Source organism: Diaporthe amygdali (genome assembly GCF_026229845.1).
Source record: "Diaporthe amygdali strain CAA958 chromosome Unknown NODE_14_length_1008325_cov_65_372321, whole genome shotgun sequence".
NCBI lineage: Eukaryota > Fungi > Ascomycota > Sordariomycetes > Diaporthales > Diaporthaceae > Diaporthe > Diaporthe amygdali.
This window is the reverse complement of record NW_026517034.1, coordinates 90,803-109,025: the sequence shown is the minus strand read 5'-3', so window position 1 is coordinate 109,025 and position 18,223 is coordinate 90,803. Positions and strand designations below refer to the sequence as shown.

Below are 18,223 nucleotides of genomic sequence, written 5' to 3'. Positions count from 1 at the left end.
ACAAAAGATCATCAGGATCAAGCACAACTTCCAAGTTCCAACAACAACCCGCTCGAACTATCCACTCGAACTATCCGCTCGAACTACACCTGTGGCCCCCGGCTACATACAATCATTCAAGCAGCTTGAAAGAAACTCTCTTGCAACGAAGATTTGCCGTAACTCTCGGTTCCCACGCCTCGTCTACTGCATTCGAAATGACCAAAATTGTGGACATGGCGGAGGACACATCGAAGGATGCGCCTCGGGGATCCAAGTGCACCTGTGATCCCCCTCGCCGCTTCAAGAAGGAAGAATCACGGTCGATGCTGGGAAGTAAGTATTGCGACTACTGCGGAGGTGGTCCGTATGATCATTACTGGCGATGCCAGAAGACCTGCCATCGCAAATTCTGCAACTCTTGTATGGACACTCTGGGATACAGCAAGGACAAGGAGGAGTAATGTCGCCGCGCCTAAATCTTGGAAGTGGGCGGCCTGAATTCCCACTGTGCCGAACGGCATGGAGGAGCATCTCGAGGGTGGGTTCAGGTTTCGCTGAATCGGCTCTTGGGGTCAAACAAGTAGAGCCGAGAGGGATTCATGCATGATCGATGATTATCTGGGAGAAACAGACAATTCTGTGCTTATTTGATTGACTGGAGCAAAGCTGGTAGCAGAATTATGAACACAGACATGTCTCGACCCCTTTCAGTGCAGCTGAGTTCTCGTGTGATCAACGTGGATGCACAAATTCGAATGGTAAACAGAACACATCGGAAATCACAGCAGCGGCCAATTACTGAGCTCTAACTCTATGAGCTTCATATGCGACGAAGTTGAGTGACTAATATGTTGCCTTTACCGGAAAGTATGTGTAACTCTCCTTCGACGCCCAGAAGCTATCACCAACCACATCACATTTAGGGAACGCACTGTTCTACCAAAGGCATATTCTGAGAGTCGGATCTATTGTAGCCGGCATCCATATGTCGCTGTTAGCTGCTATTACTATTGAACCTCAAACAATGTGGCGTGTTTTCTGAGACTCAGCAACGGTCCATCCTAGCACGTGGGTCTGCGAACAGGGTCCAATTTTAACCTTATCTCGACGTCCTTCGAACCGTCGACCCTGAGGACCAACGACAGCGTAAATGTCTCCGAGCCCAGATGACCAGGAAGTCTATCTGGCTCATTAGAGTGGATGCAAATTGTAGAGCATTGCCAGCAAGCATCTCACGATCGACCGCGAGCTATATTCAAGTGGACCATTAGAGGTCTGTACACGGCCTGAAAGACAGCTGGGTGGACTTTGAGCACAAGGCCAGCAATGGCATAAAACCGCAAAATACAAACTTGAAGGGAACATTTCCGTGCCGACAAGCAATGGAAAGAAACAGCAAGGCTTCTTTCACCGATGTGGCCCCACTGTCAGCTTCAGGAGATAATGTATGGTCAAGGGTATGGGCGGTGGCATGGGAGCCAGATACCAATGCTGACGTACGCCACCTTCATGCACCTAAGGAGAAATTTTACTCTCTGGCTATTAGTTTTTGGAGTGGGACTATCCTCTATTAAAACAATTGGAAGAGAAAACCAGCACAAGAAAAAAATTCCTGCTTGTGCAGAAGGGAAAAGTCTCGACTCGGCCCGTTACGAACGTTGCTCCCGTCACACACCCGGGATACCACCCCCGGCCCCAACCGAGATGGTGGACATGCACCCGCTGCCGAGCCCCGGGAGGGCTCTCTTCTCAAAACCGTACATGATCATCCATATCAGCCCAGAGGCTTACAGAAATAGCCCAGCAGCTGCAAGCTCCCGGTATCGACAATTTAACATCTGCATGCACACACGTGACGATCCAGCGCACCGAACCACGCCGCGCTAGGGCACCACCACTGCATGCAGATAGATGCAGCCGTCGAATAGTCGCGACGGGCGCGGGCCAATACCGTGTGGCTGATATCCAGGTCAGCACCGAGACTGGCTTGGCGTCCCTTATCCAGAGCAGGAATACGAACGGGAGCAGGGGTCGGCATCCTGGTGGCTCATCTCATCTCCCAAGGCCCCCCGAATCTAGAATGTCACAATGCCAGTTCAAGGCTGCCACCGAGTGGGCCGATGCCACGATACTATCGTGGCCCAGCCGAGCCTAAGATACGGGCGCGGGATACGGCACGGTGATTGTGGTGGTCAGCAGTGGGACAACGATGTGAAGATTTCCATCTTACAATCCTTCTGAACTTTTTGCGACTTCTTCATCTTCTAGTTTCCCCGTGTATTTGCTTATTCATCGCTTCGTGCCGCTGCTCCTTCTCTGTCTCTCGTTGACATCGAGTCTCGAGTTCATCTACTCGACGACGTTCTAGCATTTAGTTGCCCGGTTCTTAATGTGTAATATCTAATTGGAAGATCCACCGGTTTGCCCAAAATGCTCCTGAAGACTGCAATCGCATTATCGCTGTGCTTGGCAACGAGCGTCCGCGCAGATCCAACATGGCCAGCAGCGACGGACGAGATAGAGGAAATCATGTACCAGCTCTATGGCTCCGGGGCGCGCTTGTTCGCAGACACTATCACCCCCTGCTCTAAAGAAGCCCATGGGGTTGGCCGGAAGACTGCTTCTGAATGGCTTCGAGTTGCATTTCACGATGTGAGCCGGACTCTGATGTCCTGACGGGCACCTCATGCTAATGACATGCGTAGGTGGCAACAGCGAACACATTCTTCGGTACCGGTGGCATTGACGCCTCAATCATGTACGAACTGAACAACGGGGAGAACACCGGGCCGGGACACAACACAAGCCTGATAACCTACGCGGGCTACTTCTCCCCAAGGAGCAGCATGTCAGACCTGATCGCGCTGGGGGCAGCGCTGTCAACACGGGTGTGCGGCGGGCCGGCCGTGCCCGTCAAGGGCGGCCGGGTGGACGCCACGTCCGCGGGCAGCATCGGAGTGCCCCAGCCACAGAACGCGATATCGCTCTTCATCAACCAGTTCTCGCGGATGGGGTTCACGCAGGCGGAGATGATCGGCCTGGTCGCCTGCGGGCACACGCTCGGCGGCGTCCACACGCCCGAGTTCCCGGCCCTGGTGCCCCCGGGCACGGCGGCGAACAACGAGTCGGCGCTGGACACGACACCCGACGCCTTCGACAACAAAGTCGTGACGGAGTATCTGGACGGGACGACCAAGAGCCCCCTGGTCGTGGGGCCGTCGGTGGCGCTGAAGCAGAATGCCGACTTCGTCGTCTTCAACTCGGACAAGAACGTGACGATGAACACCCTGGCGAGCCCGACGAATTTTACTAGCACCTGTGCGAGCCTCTTGCAGCGGATGATCGACGTCGTCCCGTCGGGCGTGGCGCTCTCCGACCCCATCCTGCCGTACGCTGTCAAGCCGGTCGGCCTACAGCTGGCCATGAACAGCGGCGGCGCGACGCTGCAGCTGAGCGGGAGCATCCGTGTACGGACGACGGGGCTGTCGCAGGCCGTCAGCGGTGTGACGTTGGCGTACAAGGACCGCAGCGGCGCGAGCTGCGACTCGTGCACCATCTTGGCCACGGTGCTGGCGTCCGGGTCCGGGCTCGACGACACGTTCGACTTCTTCCCCGTCTCGGCCGACATCCCCGTGGCGTCGGGCATCTCCTCCTTCACCGTCACCCTAGAGTTCGCCGATGGCACAACGAAGCTGTACGACAACAACGGCAATGCCTACCCCATCTCCGACGCCGTTATCCTGCAGAAGCCGCAGAGCTGTCTTCTCCAGGGCCCCGGGAGTCTGAACGTGTCGGCGCTCGTTCTCAGCGACCGTGCGGCTACGGTGAATCTCGGGATCCAGTACCAGACGCCACAGACTGGGATAGCAGGTCCGCGGCTCCAGAGCACCAGCGTCGCGATGGTGGCGGGTACCTGCGTGGGGCCGTACACGTTTTACACGGCCTCGTATACCATCCCGGGCGGCCTGTCCCATGCGGCGAGACTCGACATCACGAGCGGCAGCGGCACTTCTGCGGTGTCCAACACTTTCAACCTGGCGTCCGACTTGGCTGGGACGTGCCTAGATTTCTCTGGGGCTGCCGCGTGTGGAAGTGCCCCCTCGTCGTCTTCTGTCGCGAGCTCCACACTCGTCTCCTCCACGCTGTCTACAGTGTCCGTCCCGTCCAGCTCGCTCAGCACTTCCACCCAGTCGACCGTGTCTGTGTCGTCGTCAGTTCCGACCGTGACGAGCTCTAGTACTGTCACTGCAAGTTCATCTAGCACCTCGGCGGTGGCGACGTTGGCTCACAAGGCTACAGTAGCCGGATACGAACTCGTGTCTTGCTGGACGGAGGGTACAGGCGTGCGTGCTCTGTCAGCGTCGACGTACTCTGACGACAGCATGACACTTGAGTCTTGCGCGGCCTTCTGTGCAGACTACAAATACTTTGGGGCAGAGTACGGAAGAGAATGTGAGTTCGCTCGAAAATGTTCTTGTCGCCAATTTGACCTCTCAACTTGGCACTCTTGGGTTTGTTTGCTAACCTTGCCCTTACAGGCTACTGCGGAAACACGATTGATGCCTCCACCGAAGCCGCCCCGCTGGACGACTGCAACATGGTCTGCTCGGGCTCCAGCGTTGAGTACTGTGGCTCCGGGAATCGGTTGGAGCTCTACTTCAGCAACAGCTCGGAGCCGGGCACTGGCGGCGGAGGTGGGAGTGGAGGCGATGGCGGCGAGCCGACACAACCGGAGACTGTCGGCGCGTATACGAGCATTGGGTGTGTGACCGAGGCGGACCAGACCAGGGCGCTGACCGCGCGGAGCTTTGTGGATAGCGGGATGACGCTGGAGCGTTGTGCGAGTTTCTGCTCGGCTTACACCTACTTTGGTGTCGAGTACGCTCGCGAATGTGAGTTTCTGCCTGCTTGCCCTGGCGAGCCACGCCTAAATTTTAGCTACCTGGCTAACATCTCCCAGGTTACTGTGGTAACAGTTTCGGAGCTGGCTCGATAGCTGCTCCAGCGAGCGATTGCTCCATGACATGTGCGGGCAACGCCACAGAGTTTTGTGGTGGCAGCAATAGGCTTAGTGCCTACCAGAAATCATGAGATGGGTATCACTCCATCGGATTGATTGCTATCCACGAACTCCTTGGTTTCGAGTCGGGAGTTGAAACCCAAATCCAAGAGCCGTCTGCTTCAGTCAACGCTGCCGTGGCCACGAACTACGCTTGTGTCACTTCGTCCACGACCGTGCTTTGATGTCAAACTTGAGCCCTTCCTACTGAGAACGTGTGCCCTGGAGATGAACCCTTTGCCCAAGTACCGTGGCTTTCTGGGTCGGCAAAGCCGGTCAACGGTTTACGCAGTAGCTTACTATGTGGACCATTTGCCGGCCCCCCAAAGAGCACACACGTACGACCAGTCTGCTCATCTCGTGCAGAGCGACCCTTCAGGGCGGAGCTTCGAGGCACAATAGCATGTGCCGCAGACAGTGCAATGGGATTTGGACCTCGGCACAGGTCGTAATAACCCCGAAAGGACTGGCGCCCAAAGTCCATTTGCAACTGCCTGTGGCCTGGGTCCATCAATGTCCTCACCGGCTGATGGCCAGCGACGGATGCGTGTGGCTGGTTGTTTGCGGCGCATGCAGTAGTCTGCCGTCTGCTCGGTCCAGGCGCTTCCAGACGGGCCAGAGAAGGGCGAAAAGAGAGGGGAAGCGGCCAGTGATCGCGGACCACTAGCTCCGAAGGCTCACGGATCGAAGAGGGAGCGGAGACAATCGAGATTGACCTCACAGGCGCAGTCGTGGCATTCTCTGCCTGCAGGAACGCGCGAAGCAGTCATGTGGCGGACCGCCCTTGGCCCACTTGGTCTGATGTTCCCGGCCTAGCGGCTACTGTTTGTTGACTGATGAGCCTCTCAGACTCTCTTACCTCTGCTGGCAAAGAGCATTGATGGGCTGACGAGCTGAAGAACGCGGGACATTTTCCTCTGCCCCTTGACGTCATTACAGGTTTGACAGGTGACTGCCAGGCCAATGAAGGTTGTTGCCCCGCCAGGGGTAGTCGCTGGTGGGGGAAACCGCCCGCGGGCGACGCACAAGGGGCAGGGGGTAGCTTCTTTCCGCAATTGGTTAGTGGCAAGTGCTCAGCATGCCCACCGTAACGTCATACCTCGAGAGAAGAAAGAGGATGGACATTTGGAGATGGGAAAATAGAGTGGCGACTAGATCTGATAAGATGCGAATCATATACACAGTGGCCAGATTAGCTCGAGCAGCTCGGCACAAGCCGCGAACGCAATGGCACAGCACAGAATTGGTGCAAGACTCGCAGGTTTTCTGGTGGACACAGCCATGGATAGTGAGCCACCAGAATCAATGCTTGATGTGGAGTGCTATGCTAGACTATCGACTATGTAGAGAGAGTTGACTCTCCTTCACAATATTTGCGTCACAGAGCCCACCGATCGACCGGGAAACTATCTTCCTATCTAGCTATAGCTGTAGGTCCCTGACGCACATATTTTGCCCCAGCACGTCAAAGACCGTGTCCAGCCGCTCCTCTCGTTCCTGCTTTGTGGCCCACAACCAAATCGCGGGGATCTCATTGCCTGGTGGCACAGAGTACCTACCCACGTAGCTAATCGAAAAGCTTGTGCAATGTCACTGCCAATCTGATGGACACCCTCCCTCTACAATCCTTACATGCAGACGTCTTCTTTACGTCAGAGGTCATGCCGCCCCACGTCTTACACGATCTCTCCCTGCCCCGCCAACCCAACCTGCCTCCAGAGTGCTTCATGTCGACGGGAAAGTCCAGCAGAGGACGGTCTGGCCCTGGTTGCTAGCCCTATGAGGCTACTCCCTCGACGTAGCTCGGCCCTCTTCGTGTCTCCTGCCCGGCAACTCCCTCCTCCAGCTCTCGCGCACCAAAGGGGCTCCATGACGTAGCTGCGTGCTTCACATGATAGACACTAGCCTGATTGCTTGTCTGCTTGCCTCCTAGCTTCCTTACCTGGGGCAAGCTGCTCTGCCTGTCACCGGAAGCAAACGAGAAGGAGGGAGGCACGTCAGTCACTGTTGATGTTGACAAACGCTCCGGCTGTTAGTCCCTTCTCTCCCGTCATTTCCCTGACTCTGGCTACTACTTAAAGACCCTCAACTCCTCTACTCTCGTCTCTCGATTTTCTTCCTTCATCATCAACCTCAAGCTTCAAACTCAAGATCTTCACAAACAATCAATCAACACCACAACTTCCAAACCAAACCAACAACCATCACCATGGATACCATCAAGAGCACCGCTAACTACGTCTCGGGTACGACTCGTTTCCTTCGCACACCCTTCTCTCACTCATTGCACCGAGGCTGACCTTCACCCCAGACAAGATCCAGGGTACTACCCACGAGGCTTCCAAGGAGGCCAACAAGGAGGTCGCCAAGGACTCCAACGTCAGCGTTGGCAACCGGTAAACTCTTCACACTTACTCCCTTCATCAGGCAATGATTAACAATGTCACAGTGCTCAGGCCGGTGTCGACGCCCTGAAGGACAAGTCCAAGGAGCACTCGCACGATGCTTCCGCTGAGGCCAACAAGCAGAAGGCTATCCACTAAGGGCCTTCTCCTGACCTCAACATCATGACGACCTCGACATGACATTGGAATTATGGCGTCTCGGAAAGACTCGAAGAGTTTTAAGGACGGACAGTCTGGCATGACATCGTTGGGCAGGACAGATTTCTTCACATACCCCCTAGGCAGTACTTCAGTTTCCTAGACGAAGAATCAACACATCCGTACAGACAATTTTGGCATGCAAATGCGTGTGACATGTTAATTCCTGCTTGAAATTGACGTTGCTTTACCTTTGCGTCGAGCGACTAAGCCCCTCTTGTGTACACCTTATCTGCTTTACTCGGTAGCTTGCTCCTCAGTTTCTGGGCCGAATCATATAGATTCGTATGTGACAAAAATCTATTGAACAATGTGTACGTTCAATTGTGTCGCTCACAAGTCCTAAGCGCTGGAGTGGTTGGGTGCAGATTTAAGGTTGCATTGGATTCTATGCGCACGGCCCTTGTCTTCTGTTTCGTATGGACGGCAGAAGTGAAGCGACTCCCCTGAGTTCCACCGGACCACAATTGTCGCAAGGACTCGACGACAGTCCAACTTATCACCTTCTGAGTGCCGAAACTCTACGGAACAGCTTCAATTCAATTATACCCCAAGTTCGTAAGCTGCTCACCAACGCCTCAACCATCACCATGGCCAGCAACACCACAGCCGCCGACCCTGGCCTCCCGCCGGACCTATTCGATCAGACCACCCTGGTGTCCCTCGCCTCCACCGTCCTGATCTTGGCCGTGGCCTACGCTACGTCGCTCAAAGCCCTGTCGCCATCGACCCCGGGCAGCTACCGATTCCTGTTCATCTGGCACGCGTTCGACGCGTTAATCCACTTCTTCCTCGAAGGAAGCTTCCTGTACCACGCAAGTTACCACCCACCGAGACGGCCAATTGCACCCAGGGCACTATACAGTTTCACTAACAACTTCCGCACCCCGCGAGCAGTGCTTCTTCAGCTCGATACCCTACGACAGCCTCACAGTCGGCGACCTCCGCTCCGGCCGCTACTACTCGACGCAGCAGGGTTACCTGGGCCATGACGACCGCATCTGGGGCTCGCAGGCCGCCGCCGCCGACAACCCCTTTGCGCAGCTGTGGATGGTTTACGCGCGCGCGGACAAGAGGTGGGCTGGTGCAGATACGGTACGTCCCTGGACATCACCACACTCGGGTCGTTTTGGACAATTCCATTTCCTAAGGGGGGCAACGTGGACGAACATTGCTGACCAAGCGCGCGGTTTGTAGACTGTCGTGAGCCTGGAGCTCCTGACGGTCTTCGTCGTGGCCCCGCTGGCTGTGCTGGTCTGCTACGACATCGCCAAGAAGAATTCGCGCGCCAACATCTTGATGGTGATCATCGCGACTGCTGAGCTGTATGGAGGTAAGTGCTGACCCACACCGCACAGGCACCTGCTCCCAATGGGGTTAAGAGGGAGGGCGGCGGACACGGCTGACACTTGTCTTTCCCTGTAGGCTTCATGACGTTTTGCCCTGAGTGGCTTACCGGCAACCAGTTCCTGGACAGCAGCAACTTCATGTATCTCTGGGTGTACCTGGTCTTCTTCAACATGCTCTGGGTTTTCATCCCGTTCTATGCCATCTACGTCAGCTGGAATGCCGTGAACGCTGCTTTCACGAGCCAGACTGTGGTCCAGGTGGTCAAGAAGACGAAGTAGCGGTGCTCAGAGCCGCGTGCAGGAATTCCTTAAGCAGCAGCAGGCCTGGGATATACCTAACGAAATGGTGTCAGGCTTGCACGGCGGCTTACTCTCCGATGTGGGATGGATGTTTGAACTGGGTGTGGTCGCTTTTGATTATTCACGAGGTTTACACTAGAATCTCGGTCAATTTGAATTGTTCTGGACATACACTTCTACTCTCTCGGTGATTGAGATGATTGAAGTTAGTGAAAACCTTGGCTAACTCTGTGAACAGTGAACTGCAGTTACCAACGCTTTTTTGCTATTTCTTGTTGACCGTGGCAATGAGTTTGCTGTTTCAATTGAAATATAGACGGCGTTCTTCTGTGTGTTCTTCGCGTATGTCCTCGGTCTGTCGTTTCAGTGGAGGTTTTCACCTGCTTCCTAGAGGAGAGCCCCGGGGTCATTGCCCAACTTGAAAGGCTCGAGAGTGAACAACACTTTCGATGAACGGCGGTGGTATCGTCACACATTCTACCCTTTGGTTTCCTCCTAAGTGACCATGGTCCCTTGGGCTGAATCCGGCCATAAGCAGTACGATGCCTTGATCAAGCGGAGTCCACGCCACGGTTGACTTACTCTGGTCTTGTGCCGAAGGAGGACTGTCTCTGCGTAAACATAGGGACTGCAAGCAACCACCTGCTTGACCGTTGGCCGACGCATTCCTTGCTGGGTGTAATACTCTTGCAGAGTCTCAAGGAACGGCTCAGCTCGTCCTGTTCACCATGTCTTCACTGCACCGACTGGTAAGGAGGCAAGATATGACGGTGTTGGAGGGACACCTTTAAGGAGTCGAGATTTGAACAGTCGTAGGCTGTGTAACTCGGTTGGCACTGAAAACGCGAGAACTGCAGGTCTATGGATCATCTTCAGCATTACACTGGAGATTTTGCACGCCGCAAAGAAATGGTAAATGAGGAAATACCTCGGGTCCTACTGTCAAACTCAGAGGTTAATATTGGCCAACGATTCAACCAGTAGAGAAGCAAGAAAGACTTTGACCTTATCATTTGTGTCTAGCACTTTTATGATGGCAATTATCACGAGTGAGTGTCTTCAGAGGTCAAAATAATGTTTCCTGGAGTGCCAGGTTGCGATGAGCATCTACGGGACGAGAATGGTCGCCTACGATACGAGGCTGACATTACAAGAGTTCGACGACAGATGTCTTTCACACAAGAGTAGTTTTCTGGTAGTCTCGCCGAGGAAGGCTTTTGATAACTCCCATAGACTTGAAGACCAGATCTAGATATCAACAGTCATTTGAGCCCAAGCATTCAGCACGAGCACATGTTCCAAGTGCTTTGAGCAGGCAGATGGCCCCAACCTAGGAGGACACCCATGACGGGTGACTTGAGCGTTGCGTCCCCAAATCTCGATTATTCAGATTCACACTTTCTCGGCGCCCTCTTCTCTCGCGTGAGATGAGTAACTACAACTGGGAGCAGCGGGGGATTTGAGAGGCAGCCCGGTGAACAACCCCTCACGTCCATGAAGGACTCACAGCCATCTTACCAGGAAGAATAAGTTTGGGTCATATTACGCGATGGGACGCAACACTCAAGCTTCCATCTTCTCCATTCACGAAATGAAGGAGACAGACACATGCCAGACAGAACGTCCCACAACCCGGAGATGATCAGAGCACAAGCTCATCAATGCCGTTGAGGAGTAGGAGTAGTGTTCGAGAGGGGCTTCTTCCCAGTCACAATGTCGCCGGCGGCCACTTGCCGCCCGGCGAAGCACCAGCACCACGCATGGGCATCGCCAGCGCAGCGCGTCGTAAGCCAGGTTAGGTGCGGGCACCCAGCACGCGCCGCTGAACCATCGTCTGGACTGTGGCAGGCTCCGGCACGGACCGACAAATTGGAGGGAGCGCTGAGAGAACCACCTGAAGCAATCTTGTGAGCGTAGGACCAAGAAAGAAAGCGATATAGCAAGCCGGGGTTTATTTTGAGTTGGCAGGCGAGGCTTGATTGGCGCTGGTGAGGTTATTTCCGCCGCGTGTGTCATCGCGGTCTGCCAGGTAACCTTACCGGCGCCAATGGAAGCCGTCCTCGGCGTTGAAGCCGGCCGTGAGAAACCTGATATCGCGCATTGATGCTGGAGGCTTAGGTGGGCGCACAGGACGTCCCAACTTGAGTGAATATCTACCGCGAATCGTAGTTCAGGGCGACACGCAATCGTGCAACCCCCACGATAGCGGCGTTGACCCCAGCAATGGGACGGCGCACGGCCAAGGTGGTAGTCTGATACCAAGAGGGCTGAGGCTGTGATAGCGGTCAGATGCTGGGTAGTGTCCGGCGCAACGGTCGCTTGGGCGGTGTTGGCGTTACCTGAGTGCTGGTAGCAGGCAGGTAGGCAGGCAGACCGGCAGGCCGCCTACGACTGCGCGCCATCGGTGGGAAATTAAGGGCGTACACTGCCTCCTGCTCAGAGTTCGAAGATGAAGCCGCAGTCCATCGGGATGCTTTCGTCCCGTCTTCGATATTCTCCTAGGCCTTGTCCTCGCTAGTGGCTGGCGGGATGGATTGTTCGGGCAACCCTGACTGGAAACCCCATCTCGACACCCGAGCCCTGCCCAGCTACGTGGTGATGGCTTCAGCCCGCACCAACGACAACGGCCGGGCGAACATGCATCAATCTAATTGAAACCACCTCCGCACCCACACAGACGAGAGGTCACAAATGGCTCGTGGGGATTTCAAACGGAGTCAATGAGACAAAATCGAGATATTGCTGGGACGAGGCGTTACGGTTTGCACTAGGCCAGTTCAGAGTCGAAACGAAACGCCCACTCAAACTCTCTTCTTGCGGGCTGTGACACCCCTTGGCTGGGATCAGGTCTCCTGGGCTACGCAGTCTCGTCTGACAAATGAACGAGTGTTTGACGGGGCTTGGCCTCTGGAGAACCCAGGTCACGGAAAATGCGGAGATACACGTGTGTTGTCCGTGAGCGTTGAGGGCGGGCAAGTAAAGACGAAGATGCGCAGATCTGCTGATGATGATGATGGAGCAGATCGCCTCCCGCCTTCCCTTCCCCTCCCTCACATCGGTTTTCAGATGGAAACTGGGCAAATTTTTTGCTCCTCTTTTTCGTCGCGATATTCACTTTTCAACGGGCCGAATTCGAGACGAAATGATTGCCCCCAAGCGGCTGGGCGGCTGATGGACCCGCGATCTGCAGCAGTGACCGTTCAGCCGCCGGCTAAGTTGAACATGACAAGACTGAAATCCAAATATATCAAATATGGAAACAACGGGTGTCCCCAGATGTTCGCACATTTGACAGAGAGCTGTTGATGCTTTCGCGATTGTAGTACCGCGATTGGCCTTCGCGGTAGGCTGACCCGGCTTTGTGAGACGGTCAGGTACTGTGTGCAGCCTAGATAGGCAAGTTATGGCGAATCTCTAACGATATGTGATTCCTCACTGAAAGCCTTACGCAAGCCGGAGAGACCCTGCAGACAGGAGAAGCCGTCTTCAGACGAAATGGTCTTCGGACGGGTGGCTTGCCCGTGGCCTATGGGCGTGGCTTGGGATGAGGCTAGTTCGGACCACGGCATTGACTTCGACTTGTCCTGGGTGCCAGGAAGGCAGGACAGTCATCTAGGCAGGAGTTGAGTTCGATCGGTGTCCCCACAGTGAGCCACCTGACGTCGAAACTAGCTACGTTCAAGCTCCTGCTCGGAGCATTGTTCATGTCGGTTGACAAGCGGAAGTGTCTGCAATAGATTAATTGTCGACTCAGCCCACGATCATGGCTTAATACACCCCCGCTATTAGATCTCTCCGAGAACCCAATGGGCCGGCATGCCGGGTTGGCACCCCCGCGCACGAAGGATGATGCATCGAAACCTGCTCGATGAAATCTTTGTAAGTGAGGGCCCTGACATGGGAAGGCTTTAAGGCGCTCCCAAGATGCCTAGGATTGCGGTCATGACGCCCAGTGACTGCGGTACCGAGCCACGTCCGCAGCGATAGGCGCAGATCGTGGACCGCCCCGTCATTTCGGATGACGAATGTTCCAGAGCCAGGCTGAGATCTCATGTTGTAGAATGCTCTCGCCGGCTGCTGCTTGCCACTGTGGGGCCGGACTGCAGTCCATGACCACGCCGAGACCGAGGCATTCAAGGGGCGTTGCGGCCGAGGAAGAAACAGGGAGACTTGATGATGAGACGATGCTGGGTTGTGAGCGTGCGCAATGTGAAATGTGGAATGTGGGATGAGGGATGTGGGATGTGGGAGGTGGTCTTCCGCACGGGACCGCACGGGAAAGCCTTCTATGGGTCGTCGGAAGGCCACGCACTTCGGCAAAGGTGCCGCGGATATTAACTTAGTAAGACAGGCGTTGGACCCAGAAGGCCGGAGGCTAAGCTATATGCTTATTCTTCTTCCCCAGCTGCGAATACTTCCGAGAGGCTATTCCATCAACGCACAAAAGCACTCTCTTCGCGAGCTCGAAGCCTAAGCAGGAGTGCTGCTGTGCGATAAAGAGTCACTCGACTTAGACAGTGTGCTTTCGTGCCCAATTCACTTACCTCAATCCTGCGATGAAGCTGCCATGTCTGCTCCCATTCGCTGTTCACCTCTCCAGGACTGTGATACAGGGGCGGCCTCGACGTCAGAGACGGACGGAGGGATGGACCCTGCAGCCAGCCGAGGCGTGGGTGGGGCTGGGCTTTAAGGTGGGCGTGTCAAGCTAGGAGATATTCCTCAAAACTGCCACCCTATTTTGCGCTAGGCGGATACCACCTCTGAATGGCTATACCGAGTGAACGGAGGGTAGGAAATGTGTTTCTGGGAGCTCGGGGCGCAGACGAGTGTGGCTAGATCATAGGTCCAGCCAAAGCCCTCGCAAGGTTTCCTTTTGAGACGACGTCGTCGAGAATGGCCACGACAGACGACTGAAAATAGCCCGGTTTCGTGGGTTAGAATGCTGCACTTGCAGGTCTGGTGCTTGGGCCAATCGCCACGCCGTTGGGTCCAAGAGCACACAATGTTCGACTCATGAGCACTCGTCTAGTAGATCTGCATGTTCTGGATATCGAAGCCGCGGGTTTCTTGTGAGAGAGAGCACCCATGCACATCGGGAGAGTTCTAGAAATGACGAATCGCCGCGAAATACGTCCTGGGATTGCGGATATTATCCAGAAATTTCTTCATCTGTCAACTTAGGCTCGGAGGGTTTTCCCACGTGAAATCTGACCCGGCCGGCCCATGGCCAAGGGGTGGCTGGCCATTAGGCTTAATTGCTAGGCGAGGGCGAGGGCAAGGGCGAGAAGCGAGGGATGGTAGCATGTGGGTGGATGAGGAGAAGGCGACGCCGTGCCGGGCATATGCGTTGAACGTCTGGCCGGCAAGGCTGGATGTGTGGGCGGTCGTTCGGTGAGTGGATGCTATCATCGGGAGGCAGAGGAGAGGAGAGGGGATAGATAGAGAGAAGGATGCTTGCCCTTGTCTGATGGAGTGGAGAAGGGGGTCCAGGGTCAGACGTCTGACGCCCAGCAAGCACGGCTGCGTTCGATCCGAGCCACATTGGGCCTAGCCTGGGCAGCCGCAAGCTCAAATTCAACGTCGTCCCAAGATTCCGACAACTACGAAACCCCAGGCGTGTATCATGACTGCCTCATCTCGTGCCGTCCTCAATGCTTGACTCACACTACCACCACTCTGCTGTGCTTGCTGTGCTCTCACCCCGGCCTCACCCGTCGACACAGCAGGTTTTCCCTTGCCACTTCATGACAGAATGCAGTCACAGACGTCCGAAGCGATGCTCTCGTTCGGCGTGGCCCCGGCTCCTGCATGTAGCCACCCTCGTCCTTTTGGCCGCGAGATACATCGAGTCCCCTACGTCCCCTACCTCCCCTAGTCAGGGCCGGAGCCTCCAGCTGCCTCGCGAACCTTATCGGGCCTTGCCACGTCTTGTCGCCTCTTGTCTGCTCCTCTCGCCTCCATCATAGGCTGGATGGGGTCGCTGCTCGTGCTCGGCCAGGTTTAGTTCCAACTTCCAACCACGGGTGGGCACACGAGTTGGGCAATTGGGCCTGGTCCTGCGTCTGCTTCTGGTTCTAGCTCGGCTTCCATCGATCTCCCCCCCCGAGCCTGGCCCCTGCTCGTCGAACTCCTCCACCGTCGTCCGCAGTGTTGCTGAGATCATATGGCCCACGACATTTGCAGCTAAGTGGCCGCACCAGTTCTTCACCCTGGCCCGGCTTCACAGTCGTCCGCGCGGGGGGTGCCTCGTCAGTCGTCACCAGGACCAGGGTGGGCTCGACTCTACGTATCTCTGCTCAACTCAACTCGTCCACACTCTCACATCGTGCCGTCCCTGTGCACGATCATTCTTTTTATGGACCACCCATGCGATCTCTATCTTTATGGCTGCAGTCGCCTCCCTCCCGCTCCACTGGCGAATCCCCTCCCACTCCCTGCCTTTCTATCCCTCCAACTGCCCACAACAGGTCAGGGTCTGTTTCGTCTCGTTCGCCGTAGTAGAGCCCTGGAGGTGCGGGAACTACACCCCTGCATGGCAAATCCACTTCTCTTTGGCTCGACACCTTAGCATATGTTCTTTTTCCTCCCCTACTATTGTTTGATGTCCCATTCTATCCTCTCCATCCACCCATACCATCGTGTATCCAAACATTCATTATTCGTATCGATGACTTGACGAACGACGGGGGAGATCCGCGCGGCTCGACGCCATCAACCCACCTCTTGGAGGTACAACAATCTCTAAACTTCGAGCCGGCTCTGGTACACCGACATCATGGACGCCTCGCTGTACGGAGGGTTTTACTCGTCCGCCGATGCGAGCGGCGCTGCTGACGGGGCCTCGACCTTCAATGCGACGAAAGAAGCCTCCCAACAGGCTATCTCGAACAGCTTCAAGTTCGCCGCATCAAAGTCGATCCGGACGTCGACCATCATACTCGCTTCCTTCAACGCTCTGGCGGCTTTGGCAACGGCTCTGGGTATCATCTACGGTTGCTACGCATACAAGAGGAGGGCTATTAGGAGATCATCCGATGCGTTAGTCTGGCAGTCTGAGATGGAGACGACTTCGGTGCTGACTTTTCCTAGACCATCGGGCCTCTTCTTCATCAACACCGTCGAAGTATACCCACTCGTGCTGTCTCTGGGCATCACCATTCAGAGCATCATTTTTGCCGCCGCCCAGTCGATTGGCCTGTCAGCCCTGCTGAGCAGGGGCTGCACCGTTGTTTCGATATTTCTTTTACCTGGTAAGATCAATTGCTGCCATCATATTGGGGATCCAGACGAAGGCTAACGCCGGCATCCAGCTCTCTTTATCGCACCGTACATTCACCTTGTTTTCGGAGTAGAGACGGCAGCACGTGGACTGCGTTCGCAATTCTCGCCTCGACGAAGATGGACTGTGGCGATCTGCCTCGGCACTGTCTCAGCGTTCTTGCTGGCAACCCTCCTCGTCGCGGCCATCAGCCGAGCTCCCGATTTCTGCTTTGCGTCCCTGCTGTGGATTGTCAAGCCTTACGCCAAAGGAATTTTTGCGATTTATCTGGGTGTCTCCGTCGTGCTTCTCGCTGTCATTATCACGATATTCGTGAGATTGAGCAAAAGTCGCATGGTCGACCCCACCGAGAGAATGGCAGCTTCGAGGATGATCTACTACCTGATCCTCGGTTTCATTTCGAACGTAAGTGATCGACATATGAAGCTTGTTAAGTTCAAATGACTGACAACATCATCAGGGTTTTATTATTCCATTCTTCTTCAGCCTCACATTCCTGGACCAGAAGAAGAACATTTTTCAATCGCTTAACCTATCTATGGTTGCCTCTGTCGTGGCAAATGTCAACGGTCTTATGGTCGCTGGTCTACACCTGTTCCTTCGATCGCAGAACAATGCTTCTATTGGACACAACTTGGGAGAATATGAGCATCACAAGACCAAGCACGAGCCACGTGAGGATGACGGTGGCTCGACCCATGCGATGCACCCGGTCAACGGCACCAGCCAGGACAGAGCTAGGTCGGACAGCATTACGACGCTTCTGCGCGCTGTTGACGCAGAAGAGGGACAAAGTCCCATCAGCCCAACTTTCCGACCGAAGGTCACCATCCCGCAAGCTCCAGAGCCCACCCAGCCACCTTCCGAGACATCTCCATCTCACATGCGAAAACAATCCTATTCTTTATTCCCAAACAACCCCTTCGCCCCCGCCGCGGTCCTGCCCGCAACGACATACGCACCTGCTGCATCAAAACCGCTGAGAGACACTTTCAGACCACCACCAATTGTGAAGCCTTGGCTCGGACGGGGCCACAAGAGAGATTCGTCAATCGTCTCTTCGGCCACTGTCCAAATCGGCATTCGCTTCTCCAATGTGGATGACTTCCAGCCCGCTAGGATCAGCGATGCACAGGATAGCGACCGACCAGAAACAGTCCTGCGCCCTTCACCACTGGCACAGAATGAAGTCAGGCCAGAATCTGAGTACACGGAGCCAGAGATCTTGCCAGAACCATTGTTCACCAGGAGAGCATCCAGGGACGCCAGAATGAAGACGCTGCCTCCGGTACCGCGGGAAGACCCCCCTGTTCAGAAGGTTGAGAGTGACGATGAGCAGTCTGAGAGCGAGAGGAGCGACAAAAGTGACCAGGATGGGCTTATTACTTTGAGCCCCTCTGTCTACACTCCCCAAGATACTCCTCAGAGGAACAACTCAACTAAGACCACAAGAATGCCCAGTCCCATGGGTGTAGGCTTCAGCAACCCAGCCGCCCGCAACAATGGCGAGAAGCACGCACCCCCACGACCAAACGGCACTGGGGTGACAACACCGGTGCCTTCGAACAAGTCCTGGATCTAGACTCCGCACTGTCTAGCCCACTCTCGGACTTTGTTCACCTTTTTCTACCAACAATTTTTTTCCCATTCC

The 18,223-nt window shown here is 55.2% G+C and overlaps 5 protein-coding genes across 5 annotated transcripts; all 5 read left to right on the top strand.

The window, feature by feature from the left end:
* Window positions 1-197: 197 nt before the first annotated feature.
* J7T55_003334 (uncharacterized protein) lies at window positions 198-443 on the top strand (the record flags this gene model as incomplete). The annotated part of the gene is made up of 1 exon (XM_053143348.1): window positions 198-443. One exon carries the CDS (start codon window positions 198-200, stop codon window positions 441-443), a length of 246 nt encoding a protein of 81 aa, XP_052993586.1.
* Window positions 444-2,412: 1,969 nt separating this feature from the next.
* Window positions 2,413-4,978, top strand: J7T55_003333 (beta3 exoglucanase precursor; the record flags this gene model as incomplete). Its single annotated transcript, XM_053143346.1, has 4 exons — window positions 2,413-2,634; window positions 2,688-4,434; window positions 4,521-4,874; window positions 4,959-4,978. 4 exons carry the CDS (start codon window positions 2,413-2,415, stop codon window positions 4,976-4,978), a joined length of 2,343 nt encoding a protein of 780 aa, XP_052993585.1.
* Window positions 4,979-7,250: 2,272 nt separating this feature from the next.
* Window positions 7,251-7,584, top strand: J7T55_003332 (uncharacterized protein; the record flags this gene model as incomplete). Its single annotated transcript, XM_053143345.1, has 3 exons — window positions 7,251-7,287; window positions 7,353-7,437; window positions 7,491-7,584. 3 exons carry the CDS (start codon window positions 7,251-7,253, stop codon window positions 7,582-7,584), a joined length of 216 nt encoding a protein of 71 aa, XP_052993584.1.
* Window positions 7,585-8,234: 650 nt separating this feature from the next.
* J7T55_003331 (emopamil binding protein) lies at window positions 8,235-9,272 on the top strand (the record flags this gene model as incomplete). Its single annotated transcript, XM_053143344.1, has 4 exons — window positions 8,235-8,452; window positions 8,553-8,739; window positions 8,842-8,977; window positions 9,070-9,272. 4 exons carry the CDS (start codon window positions 8,235-8,237, stop codon window positions 9,270-9,272), a joined length of 744 nt encoding a protein of 247 aa, XP_052993583.1.
* A 6,796-nt stretch (window positions 9,273-16,068) lies between these two features.
* J7T55_003330 (uncharacterized protein) lies at window positions 16,069-18,154 on the top strand (the record flags this gene model as incomplete). Its single annotated transcript, XM_053143343.1, has 3 exons — window positions 16,069-16,543; window positions 16,604-16,977; window positions 17,033-18,154. The coding sequence occupies 3 exons, from the start codon at window positions 16,069-16,071 to the stop codon at window positions 18,152-18,154; spliced, it is 1,971 nt and encodes a 656-aa protein (XP_052993582.1).
* Between the last annotated feature and the right edge of the window lie 69 nt (window positions 18,155-18,223).